Below are 13,895 nucleotides of genomic sequence, written 5' to 3'. Positions count from 1 at the left end.
TTGGGTCTCAAGTATGTCCCCCAGTGTGTTCGTCCTGATGTTTTGCAATAGTGTCATGACTCCAGGTTCTCCGCTCATCCAGGCATTTTCAGAACGCAGTCTCAGGTTTCTCATCACTTTTTGTGGCCTTCATAGATTAAAGATGTCAGGGATTATGTGTTAGCCTTCACAGTTTGTGCTCGTAACAAGTCTTCGAACAAGCCACCCTCCGGTCTGCTCAACCCCCTTCCTATCCCTAAACGTCCATGGTCCGACATTGCAGTGGACTTCATCACCGGTCTCCTAATTTCCCAAGGTATGTCCAATATTTTGACAGTTGTGGATCGTTTTTCCAATGCCTGCCATCTGATTCCCATTAGAAAATTACCCAATGCCCTACAGACCGCCCAGCTACTGATTAAACACGTCTTCAAGCTTCATGGCATAGCTGCAGAGATACTCTCTGACCGGGGTCCCCAGTTTGTCTCTCAGGTCTGGCGCCATTTCTGCTCTGCTCTCGGCGCCCGTTACACCCTCACCTCTGGCTATCATCCACAAACCAATGGACAGACTGAACGTATGAATCAACAACTGGAAACCACCCTTCGCTGTCTCACATCCTCATCCCCTACTGAATGGAATAAGTTTTTGCCCTGGGTCGAATATGCTTTGAATTCTCATGTCTCCGCCTCCTCTGGTCGTTCTCCTTTTTGAAGTATCCTTAGGTTACCAACCCCCACTTTTATCCACCGACGAACTCAGTATCCCCTTCACCTCCGTTAACGACTACATTGCCCATTGTGAGAAAACCTGGAAGGCCACCATCTCAGCTCTTACTCGCGCTGCAGAGCAGAGTAAGAGGTTTGCCGACCACCGGCGTAGACCTGCTCCCCAGTACCACCCCGGTCAGAGGGTATGGCTATCTTCCAGGGACGTTCTCACCAACCCATCCACCAAGAAGCACGCCCCCCGATTCTCTGGACCCTACGAGATCGAGACCATCATTAACCCGACCTCTGTTCGCCTCCGTCTGCCACCTTATTAGAGAGTACACCCTACCTTCCATGTCTCCCAGATCAAGCCTGTCATGGATAGTAACTTGTGCCCGCCTTACAGACCCCCTCCACCCTCCCAGGACAGTCAAGACCTTCGCATCCTCAGGGTTGTGGACGCCCGTCGATAAGGTAAGGGCCATCAGTACCTCGTTGATTAGGAGGGTCGCAGCCCTGGGGAACGCTCGTGGGTGTCAGCCACGACCATTCTTGATAAAGACTTGATTAAATACTTTTGGTCCGCCCAGCCCGGCGGCCGTTGAGGGGGGGTAGTGTCAGGGTTCTGTTGTGTTCCTGCTCTGATTGCCTCCACACGTGGTGGCTGAGGGGGCGTGCCTCACACCTGTGGCTCGTCAGAGGCAGCTTCCTCTGGCTTATTTAGCAGAGCGCTGACAGACGGAAGATGCCAGAGCCTTAAACCAGTCGTGGTACGACGTGGCCCTGACCAAGCCTTAGAAACCTGCTAGTAAGTTTTTCGTCTCTCTGCTTTGAACTAATTTTGGATCTCCTGTTTTTTGTCACAGTTTTGTGTGCATAGATGCACTTACCTGTCTCGAAGCTCCCAAGAGGTTTTGAACCTGTGGAATCATCTGCTCAGATTCTGCTCTGGCGCTCCCCCTCTTACTCCCTTGGCGTTACCAAGACGGGCTTGAGGTTCCCCCCCCGCCCCCCAGATTCCCCAGGCACTTCCAAGACTCCTGAACTCTGGTCAAACCGTCTGTCGCTCCCCCCTGCTGAGGTCTGCTTCGGGTCTCTCGCCAGCTCCATCTGCCGCCCTCCAGCCACTACCCACCTTCTAGAGTAGGCACACAGAGTTCCCTCGGCGCTACTTTTCCCCGGTTAGGTCTCCCCTGCTACATGGTAAGCAGCGTACGATTCGGCGCATTCCTGGTTCTTGCCTCCGATTCATTTTCTCCCCTCTCTTTTACAGTAAACTCTGCCCTGACGTTCAAACCTTGTCCAGGCGACTATATATTGTGTTTTGTTTACTGCACTTTCCTTAATAAACACCTTAAAACTGTGTTCTGGTCACCCGTCCTTATCTGCGTGTGGGCTAAGCATCTCAAAAACATGACAGGTTTATAGGGAAATGTTTTGTAAAGCATTGGACACGTGTTGTTTAGAACAAAGGGCTAATGAAGTAGGTCATGCTAGCCTTCCGTTTATGGTACTGCTAATATCATTTGAGTGTATTTTATGGTTTTAACAGGAAGGTTATCTCCACAAGGGTTTCATACATTGATGGGACATTAATGTTTACGTTATCCAGCCCACTCATTATGACTAAAAATATAGCTAAAGCCTTTATTTGTAAGTGCCGAACACCCGCTAGCCAAACTGCTATTAGCCTTGCTAACATCCGGTTTCGGACATTTCAAAAGGAGTTCGTTTTAAAGCATAAAGCGTAACTGTTCTGCTCCGCCATCCTTTGATGGTGTTATGAGCCTTATTCCCGCATCAATATGGTATATTAATGCCGGTTTTAGAGGCAATTTTGATAACTATAGACTTTAACCAGGTTAGCGACGATTGCTGCAGCGACCCCTGGCGCCCGGAGGTAGGATTGCATTAATAAGATTGGCCGTGATAAGGTTAAATGATTTTACTGAGCAAATCAGTCTTCAGAATATTATTTACTCAAAATAATGTTCTTGTTAACTTGGGCTTTGCATTGTGAATGGGTTGAAACACATGTCAAATGTTTTTTTTTAACTCCATTTCATGTTTTTTGGAATCAGATCTTCAGTGAACAAGGATTCACTGAATTATTCTGATTATGACCAACCACTTTCGTTTTGTCTTTTGTCTGTTTTGCATGTAAATAGTTCCTTAGCTTAGCTTCTTTTTATCTTCATTTTGCTTAGTAGTTTAGTTAAATTTCACTAGCCTAGTAGAGAGGATTTACTGATTGAAATATTGTGTTAATTCAGATAAACAGCATTACATAGTGAAGTTCTCTGGATGTTCATTTTATGTCTGTTATTAAATTATTGAACTTGAAAATAAGTTGTCACTTCTTTTTTTCTATGTGTGTGCAGGTTTTGCTTTTAAAAGATCACTAGTGCTCAAATTCATCCCTTTCAGCCATTGTCTTGATATCAGCTTAAGAGCTGATCATCACCAGACAATACTTATCAGACAGATGGTTATTTAATAAACTTTAAATAACTTTGAACAGTGCATAATTTCACAACACTCCAGAAACCCATGCAACTCGTGCAAGTTTGTTCCCTGGGTGGAGTATGCCCATAATTCGCTGGTGTCCTCAGCCACTAGTCTGTCTCCCTTTGAGGTCTCTCTGGGCTATCAACCTCCTCTATTCACATCCAAAGAAAAGGATATCTCTGTCACTTCAATCCATCATCACATCTGCTGCTGTAAGAACATCTAGTCCATGACAAAACCACAAGTATGCTGACAAAAAACGCACTTCCGCTCCACAGTGCTACCCGGGACAAAAGCTACAAAACTACTGTCTATATTATACAAGACACTGTCTGATTCAATGATTCAATACCTCTTCCTATTGAATCATTGAATCTTCTTTGAACAAAGCATCTGGACTCAGATATGTCAAAGAACTTTCAAAATGACTTGAAACCCAAATTTCAGGTCAAACATTATTCAGGATGGGTTTTGCATAATCTAATATTTATTTACAGTGTACAAACAGTTATATTCATGCAGTATGGTTATGTACACCTGTTCAGAGGTCCTGATTTGTAAGGACTTGTCAGTGAGTTGTAAAATTTCACCTTCCCCCTCAGTATGCTTGCTGGGTAACTTTAATGAAAGCACTTTGGAAAAAATTCTGTATGCATGGCTTTCACTGCTACATCAGATTGAGCTCTCTGGGCTTCTTTGATTGGCTCCATCACTTAGTAGTGGTGGGGGACTGTGGAATGTTTCCTGTAGGGCATGGAGGCTGATTCAGGGGGTGCCTGAGTCTTGGGGCTCTGGGGGGTGCCTAGAGTGGGGTGTCTAGTAGGCCCAGTCCCGGGGTCTGTGGCCCCACCTGGGTGGGGCTTCAGTTGTTTGAATGTTAGTGTTGGCTGGGATTACATCTTCTTTCCTCTGAGGGGGGTGCGGGGGTGTTTGGAGGGCTCCGTGTCCAGCTCCTTATCTTGGTCCGGACCGGAGGTAAGGTGGGCGGGTTGGGGTGGTGGTGTTGGTCCTGGTTTCCGGTTGGCTCTCTGGCCCCTCGGGCTATAGTGGTGAGGCTGGCGGAGTCTCCCTCACCAGGTGGTTTTTTGGAGAATGGGGTAGCTGGCTTCCTGGGGTAGCATGCGGTTCCTCAGTCCTTTCTTCCCCATCCCTGGACACCTCCCTCTGTCTGCTCCATCACACTGTCATGCATGTAAGACCTTGAGGGGTTGGAGCGTCGCTGGGGAGAGAGTCCTGCTGTCTGGTGACGTCCCTGACTCCAATTGTATTATGAATCTAAGACACTTTCATTCATAACATTCTCACAATACACATATATGTAGGGCATTCAATGGTGGGGAGGGGGTAATCAGAATCAGATATACTTTAATAATCCCAGAGGGAAATTGCTGTTTCAGTACCATCACCATTACATAAACATCACAAACATTTCAGGGAGGAGACGGTTCACTGAGGCCGTGCTGCCAAGGACAATACTGTCCACAAGGCGCTGGCCTTATCTGTTGAAGGAAGATTACAACAACATCGGGGAAGGGAAGGGAGATAAAAAAGACAGATGCTTGACAATTTATGCTCTTACAAACAAAGAGTCAAACAACCGAAAAAAAACCCTCATTGCATGAAATGCACAAATAACACAAGACACATATATGCAGAAGGTAAACATTTGAGACCCCTCGCGTGTACGTAAGCTCATCAGTTTTATGAGCATCAGTTATGTGTGACTGTTTGGGTGAAAGTGTCTATATCTCCGTGAACACTCTCCAGAGGCCATTGTCCTTGATGTTATCAGCCGGCCAACAGTTAAGAAAAAGCATCCACAGGTGTCTGCAGGGAAGGGGGGTACCCGGGAGCATTTCTGAGCATTCTTCGCCATAACAATCCAGGAGTAGAGTTAGGGAGGGCATAATCCAAATATGTTATTTGTTATGTGGGCAAGCTGCACTGCCTTTCCTGTCAGCTTTAAGTCTTTTTGCTGGCTCCAAATGGTAAATCCAATTTTCCGAATTGTTGGGCTTTTCCGCGCTTCACTTCCAGATTTTATCCCATCACCCCCTTGAGTTCAACCACCAAAGCCAATCTGCGTTCCAGCACAGCGAGCTTTCCGCTCTGCTTCTTCACCTTCCAGGTCTGTCCGTTCACAGCCATAGTGAGCGCGTCATTTGCAGCCGGCAGCCTGATCAAGGCCAAATGGCTACCAACATCCGCTGTATTTGCTGATACTTCAAAAACCCACAAAAAAAACAATAAGTAGAGATCCAAGCATCCTTAATCCAAATGTAAAAGTTTCAAACATCCAGGAGTCGAAAGACACACCATTTTCCATCCAGGAATTTAGGGTGTATCCCACAAAATAAGTCAAATCAGGACCGGATGGGTCCCCCTTTCGTTGCCTACCCAACGGAAAAAATGTATCAATAGTATTGAGAGACCAGCTTACCAGATCCATTTTTTCAGAGTTCAGTTGATATGAAGAAAGTGCTCAGAAAGACAAGACATAGCAAAGCAGGAGAGGGGTGGGGGTGGGGGGGTGAAAAGATGCAGAGGAGAGAAAAGACATGAAGAGAGACAGAACAGAGACAGAACAGAAAGATATCTGGGGTTATTGTGTAGAACTCACCCCTAGTTGCTCCCTCTGCGCCCACTGGCATTTAAACATTGAGGGTTCTGGTTAGGTTGCTTGGGGGGTTTACTGGGACCAGCTACCTTCCGGAGGGGGAGTGGACTGTGCACCCCCTTTGGCACTCCCAGTTTTAAACACACTTGAGAACAAAATGCAACATCATGACATTTGAGTAGGCAGAGGCAGGCTTGAGGTCTTTCTCATACCTCTGTTCTCTGATTATCACCCGGAGTCAGGGGCCTGAAGGAGCGGGCCACCTGGTCCGGGGTCTTGGCTGTGTTAGGATATCAACGGCAGTGGTCGTTTGGTCAGCGTGATTGGCCGGGATTGGGGCTGGCACTTCTGCTTTCCCCTGGAATATAGGTGTGTGTGTGTTTGTGTGTGTGTGTGTGTGTGTGGGGGGGGGGGGTCGAGGGTATGGAGGGGGGAGGGTGTGGTGGAGGTAGCACTTCAGGATTTGTCTCCACTAAGTGTGGAGCCCATCCCCCCAGTCCTGCTCCCCTCCGCTGGCTGGCACCTTGGCGTGGTGGTGCATTGGTGGTACTCGGTGTCCGGGGCTGGGTGCCTGGGCGGTGCCGGTTCGCTGCTGGTGGCTGCTTGGCGGGGCCTGGCCCCCTATGGCTTGGTCAGGGACCCCGCTGGAGGGAGAGGCGCCCCTGAGGCCTTGGGTCCCTGGGACCCATGGTCGGCAGAGTCCATTGGCTCGTCTCCACGGCCCACGGGGGCTTCGGCATTGTGGCTGTTGGAGGGTTTCTTTGGGGCCGTTTCTCATCTTCCCTTGGGTAGGGGAGGCAGATTTCCTGTGTTAGCCCCTCTTAGGCACCTTTACGCTGAAGGTCCCTGTGGGCATCTGGGGTTTTGGTTCCCCTGGCGTCAGCCTCAGTGCTCTCGGGGGCAGGTCTTTGGTTCTTCACAACCACTATCGAGCATTTTTCTCATGGATAAACCTTAAATACTCAAGCGCAATCTCACAAACACCTATAAGTGCTTGGATCCAGGTGCTTACAGACTCACTTCTATACAGAAAACCCCTATTATTATCTTCAGCTGTCACTTTATACATGTCGTATTAATAAATACTGTATATTCTTCAGTGATGGTATCAAGGCGTTACTTGATTGTATCTGTAATACTTTATTGGCTGGTTGTGCTGTTCTTTTTACATCTCTCTTTGCAGGTGAAGAATCAGACTGAGGATGTATCATTCTCTCCCTTTTCTTTCTTCTTTCTCTTTTACCTATTCTCCTTTTTTTCCTCTTAAACCTTCTTGTTTCAGTGTCCATATAACATGAAATTATTACAGCATAAATTACAACAAAGCTTCTTGCATGGGATATCTGTTGGCCACTTTTTGGCATTAAGACAACAATTCTTATTGCAAAATTGCCAGACAGGACACTATTAAAAAAAGAGATAAAATAATTCTTAGCTACAAATTGCAGTTATAACTGGAAACAAATTTTTGTCTGGGTAACAATGGCAATGATAAAAAACAGAGCAACTTGCATTTTCCAATTTCATAGATGTCAGATGATAATATAGCTACAACAACAGGGTGGAGGCACATCCAAAATGGCTGTCTGAAAACTATCAGGTGTTGCACTGATGAACAGGCAGAGAAATAAGGCGGTTGTGATGGCCTCCAGTGTCCATAAGGTGCAATCCTAAGACAGATGCAGAATATGGTCAGAAAAGAGGCCCAATGTTCTTGTGTCCAGACCCACTGTGGATGCTAAGGACAACAAAAACATAAATGGGGTAGGGTAGGTAAGCCGCAAAATAAATTGACTGTTTGAAATGTCATATATGTTTTGACCTGTCTGCTAAAAACAGTTAGATTAGGGACCAGAGAACATTACTAAATAATTACATATTTAAAAAGGAGTAATGTTTTTGAGCATAAATTGAAAAAATAAATGTTATTTATCTGTTTAAAATGCTAATTAAATTAAGCAAAGTTGTAAAGCCTGCAAGACCCAATGTTCAGTGTAAGGGGCGTTTAATAAAATCAAAATAAATAACATGTATGAAAAAAATTGTTACCCAAACTATCAAAGAAAATGTAAATATCACCAAGATAAATTTATTGTGAAGGATTTTTGATCGGGGTTCCAAATCATTATTTCTAATTAGAATTTATATATTCATTATTAAAACCATAATTGCGCAACATTCCACACCCCTGTTCTTCATTTTCTATCTTAGATTGGAGGCTTAAAAAAGCCTGATATAGAATCTTTACCACTTCCTTCCTGTTATGTCCCCAATGACCTTTTTGGGAGCACCCTTTAACTTGTTTACACCTTGACTTGTAAGCCAAGGTTTAATGATGAGGAAATTTTACTGTAGTTTTAACATCTATATGATGTTTCCAAATAAAATGTAACTACAAGGAAGTCTTATATGATGTTTCCAAATAAAATATAACTACAAGGAAGTCTTACCTTGAGGCTGTGGAAGGTTGACTCTGGTGGGTACACAATGAAGTGCCGCAAAGTGAAGCCAAAACCCTGTGAGTTCTTTTGGAGAACAATAGTCTGTGGGCCCTTTGATGATATGGACTCCATCTCAGCGGATGGCAGTTGATTGTATCTGTTTTTATCATTGTTCCAGCTTTTAGCCTATACAGAACAGAAATTGGAACAAAAATGATACATGTAACTTCCAAATAATTCTAAAACAAACACTGAATAGCTATTACCATTTAGATGGTATAATTTTTAGGACACCCCAATTATACTTTGGGACTGTGGATTCAGTCACAGCTTACAAATATTTGTGGAAGTGTTCGTTGGAAGTGTGTAGATTCTCACCATTCACTTCTGACCATTTTGCCCTTTAATGGGACTGAACTGTATTGAACTTACGGTTTTTGTTGAGTTTTAAAAACTCTGCATATTTATTTATATGAGAATGAAATCACCAGACTGCTTCTTTACATTGGGAAATATAATGATAACTCAGAATCAGAACCATTTAATTTCGGCCATGATTGTCATCAATCAAGAAATTTGACTTAGGTTACAACTGTGACAGTATACAAACATTAGGTATACATAAATAAACATATGTATGTTTTAGTTTTTGTATCAATTATTTATTTGAATGTGCAAAGAAAAGAAAAAAGGAGACTGTGAGTTGTGAAAGTGTAATGTACCGTATTTTTCGGACTATAAGTTACTGCGGTATATAAGTTGCATCAGTCAAAAAATGCGTCATAGAGAGGAAAAAGACATATAGGTTGCACCGAACTATACGTCGCACTGAACTATATGCATTTATTTGGACATTTATTAACTCCTACCAGCAAGGTTTTATTGAGCGCATTTCAGTGTTACGGTCTGTTACCCCGAAAGTTGTGAAAATTACGACAAAATTGTGAACTGTGAGCATAACGGTGCTACATGCTAAGCTGACAGTACGACACAGTTGTTTCAGAGCAACATAAAGCTTACATGCATCAGTGAAGTTGTAACCCACCCAGACAACAGACCTGTAAGCTAGCACTAGCTGTTATTAGCTACACGGACAGCCCGATTATAGGGTTTTGTCTCGGTCTGGGTCCTTTGAGCTGCTCCATGCAACGCTCCCCTCCGTGAATGCATACTGAAACAAACATGTCCAGTCTTTGTTGTCTATAAGTTAATGTGTCTGGGGGTTGGTCTGTTTTGCATGATCAACATGGGGAAGGCTCACTCAGCTCAGCTCTTCTACCATGTCGGGTTTTTTCTGCTAAACTGTTTTACTGCATCACGATACACATTTCAGGCGACAGCGTTTGTCATCAAAAAAATGGGGACAGTCCTCGGAGATCTATTTTAAGTGGTACAGGAGCAGGATAGTTTTCACAAGCCTAGTGAGCCCTACTGTGGCTATAGACACTAATGTTTACTCCTTGGTTCATGCTGGTCAAGATGAATTACTATTTAAATTTGATTTATAAGTCACACCTGAATATAAGTCGCAGGATTGGCCAAACTGTGAAAAAAGCGTGACTTATAGTAAACAAAATATGGTACTTTGTTTCACAGAAGTGTAGTTGACTACTCAGGCTGAGGTGTCCATTGCAGCGTTTCCCATACACAGACTATTTGGGTGGCCTGTCCAGGTAAATTGAGACCCTCCCAGGAAGATAAAATTCGGAATTCACTGTACAGCTATCCCTAATTTTTTATCAATATGGTGTGATCATTGCGTGCCTGGGACTGGACCAGTAGGGTGGGGTATGGGACATTTTGAACAGTATTTTCTTATTTTATTTACTTTATTAAAATATTGCACTATAATAAATATATCAGTAGGATTACAAATAAAATCCTTCATAAGTAAACATATTAATACCGTGGCATTGATAAACTGTTGGTGGTATTTATCCTTGACTGATATTATTTAGATTATATAAATATACTGCTACACAAACTTTCTAAACCATGAAATATGGATGAGTTATTTAAAAACCCTATTAACGTTTTAATTCAATTAAATGTTATTTATATTGTAATGATATAAATAACATTTATATATATATATATACATATATATATTTAAATATAGGGGGGGGGTTCTGTAATGATTCTAGCTCAGTCTTTCGCCTGATCACCTCCTCCCACTGATCACCGTCACCTGCAACTAATTCCCTGCTCTAATTACTCCTGTCAGCCCATCCCTATATAAGCACTCCTCTTTCAGTTTGTCTTTGCTGGTTTGCCTGATCTCCAAGACTCTGCACTCCCTCAATCACCAGATGTCCAGCTTCCCTTCTGCTCTCCAGCCTGTGTACTCCTCGCCAGCCAGTCTGCTACCTCACGCCATCCCAGGTTAGTGGATCTTGCCTCCCACTCACCTCTTTACTTTGTGTTCCAGTCTTCCCTCCTGTCTCGATCCACCAGCACGTCCTGGCTTTTACCCTGACGCACCACAGCCACAGTCCTCCTTCACTTCCTGGTCCCTGTTCCGACGCACCACCTGTCCCACTTCGTCAGCACGCTTTGGACCCAGCTCCGGAGCTCATCAGGCTCGTTCTGTCAGTGCTCCTGCGTCCCGTCTGCGGTGGCCCTGAGTACCACTGTACCCGTCTGCCTGCTTAATCTCCACCATCTCCAGTCTTCTTCAGCCCGGTCCTGATCCATCCAACCTTCTTTGTGGCAATAAAGCTCCTAAATATCCGGCTCTGTGTGGTTTGAATTCGGGCTCGGACCCCGGTCATTACAGTGCAAACCAGCCACGACAGAGTCAGTCACCCACACAGAGCCGATTCGGGGACCGGAGCATAATGGCGGATGACGAGGAGCTGCGAAGGGCTCCGCAGGCTGTAGCGGTCCCGTCTAGTCAATTGGATTCGGCCGTCCTGCATGGATCAGCTCTCCGCCGGAGGCGAGGACGTCAGCCTGCCTGTCCGGTCTCTCTCACCTCCGTGCAGCCATTAGCCGAGCCAACCCGGCTGCCGTCTGCTGCCGAGCCCCTGTCCCATCGGTAGACTCCATTGCTCCTGCTGCTACTTCCTGCCCAGTTCCTTGCTCTGTAGTCCGGAGCCCGCAGACCAACGGAGCCAAGCTCTCCACAGCTCCCCCTTGTGACGCCCCCAGCTCAGAGTACAGAAGACTGGAGGACAAAATAAGAACTTTTGCCCCTACAATCAAGCGTCTGAGGGAGACTCTATTTTCTCAGTACTCTGAAGAGTTGGAGAGAAAATTAAAGGAGTTGGAGGACAACTATGGATCAGCTCTCAGGGCATTCTACAGCCGTTCTGCTCCTGTCACCGAGTGTCCGGCCGACGCCTCGCCTTCCGCTCCTGTCACCGAGTGTCCGGCCGACGCCTCGCCTTCAGCTCCTGTCACCGAGTGTCCGGCCGACGCCTCGCCTTCCGCTCCTGTCACCGAGTGTCCGGCCGACGCCTCGCCTTCCGCTCCTGTCACCGAGTGTCCGGCCGACGCCTCGCCTTCCGCTCCTGTCACCGAGTGTCCGGCCGACACCTCGCCTTCCGCTCCTGTCACCGAGTGTCCGGCCGACGCCTCGCCTTCCGCTCCTGTCACCGAGAGTCCGGCCGACGCCTCGCCTCCTGATTCGGTCACCGAGAGTCCGGCCGACGCCTCACCTCCTGATTCGGTCACTAAGGGTCCAGCGGACGCCTCAGTCCCAGAGCAAGTTTGTGAAGGTGCACATGCCCCAGTCTGGGATGATGTTACAATGGCCGCACCACATGTTGAGGAGTCTCGCCTTTGGGACTTCTTCTATGGGGACAGGGAGGACCTGTTCTCGATAAGGGCTTTTCCGGCCCATGGAGGGGCTGCTCACACTGCGGCCACCGAAGGCCTCCCTGCTCTGCCATCGCAGGAGGACCCACCTGCGCCCAAGCCTCAAGAGGAGGTCCAGGAGGACCTGCCTGCGCCCAAGCTTTAAGAGGAGGTCCAGGAGGACCCGCCTGTGCCCAAGCCTCAAGAGGAGGTCCAGGAGGACCCGCCTGCGCCCAAGCCTCAAAAGGAGGTCCAGGAGGACCCGCCTGCGCCCAAGCCTCAAGAGGAGGTCCAGGAGGACCCGCCTGCGCCCAAGCCTCAAGAGGAGGTCCAGGAGGACCCGCCTGCGCCCAAGCCTCAGGAGGAGGCCCAGGAGGACCTGCCTGCGCCCAAGCCTCAAGAGGAGGCCCAGGAGGACCTGCCTGCGCCCAAGCCTCAAGAGGAGGCCCAGGAGGACCTGCCTGCGCCCAAGCCTCAAGAGGAGGCCCAGGAGGACCTGCCTGCGCCCAAGCCTCAAGAGGAGGCCCAGGAGGACCTGCCTGCGCCCAAGCCTCAAGAGGAGGTCCAGGAGGACCCGTCGTCGACCTGTGAGGTGGGAACCCAGATGGACGCTTCCTCCTTCGAGCGCCCCGGTCCTCGGGAGAGGGCTCAGCACCCAAGATCTACTGGAGACTTTGCCCCCCTTGGTGTTCTTCTGAAGCCTCAGCCCCTGGTCGCCCTGGTAGACAGCCAGCTCTGGGAGAGACTTTACTGGCTGTCACTGTCTGACATCCTCCAGAGGCTGGTTTTGAGACTTTTTGTTGCCAAGGGTCTGTCCTCCACGCCTGTAGTCAGGCTTTCCCTCCAGACGCCTGTAGCCAGGCTTCCCTTTCTGTCGCCTGTAGCCAGGCTTCCCCTTCTGTCGCCTGTAGCCAGGCTTCCCCTTCTGTCGCCTGTAGCCAGGCTTCCCCTTCTGTCGCCTGTAGCCAGGCTTCCCCTTCTGTCGCCTGTAGCCAGGCGCCCCCCTGCAGACCCAACCTTTCCCCAGAGCCGGGTCCCAACTGACTCGCCCCTGGGCGCCGCTTCCGAGCCAGCGCTGCGCGGCGCGCCTCATCAAGCTGGCGCAGTCCAGCACGCCCCCATATATTTGTACGCCCGGTTGGGGTTGTTTTTTGTTCTTTGGTTCCTGGCCCTCCATCCTATGCCTCCCTCCGCCCACCCTGGGTGGGTAGTTTTTAGTTTTTTGGTCTTTGCCAGGTCTGCCCCTATTATGCCCGGTTTTGGGTGTCTGGAATCCGCCCTTGAGGGGGGGGTTCTGTAATGATTCTAGCTCAGTCTTTCGCCTGATCACCTCCTCCCCACTGATCACTGTCACCTGCAACTAATTCCCTGCTCTAATTACTCCTGTCAGCCCATCCCTCCTGCGTCCCGTCTGCGGTGGCCCTGAGGACCACCGTACCCGTCTGCCTGCTTAATCTTCACCATCTCCAGTCTTCTTCAGCCCGGTCCTGATCCATCCAACCTTCTTTGTGGCAATAAAGCTCCTAAATATCCGGCTCTGTGTGTGGTTTGAATTCGGGCTCGGACCCCGGTCATTACATATATAGCGCCAATTTAGGATACATGTCATCTCAAAGCACTTTCCAAAGTCAAATTCAATCAGATTACACAGGTTGGTCAAAAAGTTTCCTATCAAAGGAAACCCAGTAGATTGTATCAAGTCTTGACAAGCAGCATTCACTCCTCCTGAGTGAGCCACAGGGAGAGTCATCTGCATTGTCCATAGCTTTGCAGCATTCTCAAACGTTTAGCGCTTCATCTCTTCTGCAGGCTTGTCACATCATCCAAGCCCCCTTAGAGCTA

At 47.6% G+C, this 13,895-nt stretch overlaps 1 protein-coding gene across 10 annotated transcripts in view; it reads right to left on the bottom strand.

Moving 5' to 3' along the window:
- The window catches only part of arhgap23b (Rho GTPase activating protein 23b), a 176,257-nt gene that overhangs the window by 89,925 nt on the left and 72,437 nt on the right, over positions 1-13,895 (bottom strand). For 8 of the 10 annotated variants that reach the window (XM_036129870.1, XM_036129869.1, XM_036129872.1 and 5 more), the window contains exon 2: positions 8,265-8,441. The exons of the other annotated variants lie outside the window; for them this stretch is intronic. In XM_036129870.1, coding sequence (XP_035985763.1) covers positions 8,265-8,441 — 177 coding nt within the window. The remainder of the gene's footprint in view (positions 1-8,264; positions 8,442-13,895) is intronic. 10 annotated transcript variants of the gene reach the window in all.

The sequence above is a fragment of the Fundulus heteroclitus genome, unplaced genomic scaffold, assembly GCF_011125445.2.
Source record: "Fundulus heteroclitus isolate FHET01 unplaced genomic scaffold, MU-UCD_Fhet_4.1 scaffold_242, whole genome shotgun sequence".
Lineage (NCBI taxonomy): Eukaryota > Metazoa > Chordata > Actinopteri > Cyprinodontiformes > Fundulidae > Fundulus > Fundulus heteroclitus.
The sequence above is the reverse complement of the archived record's forward strand: the minus strand, read 5'-3'. Positions and strand labels throughout refer to the sequence as shown.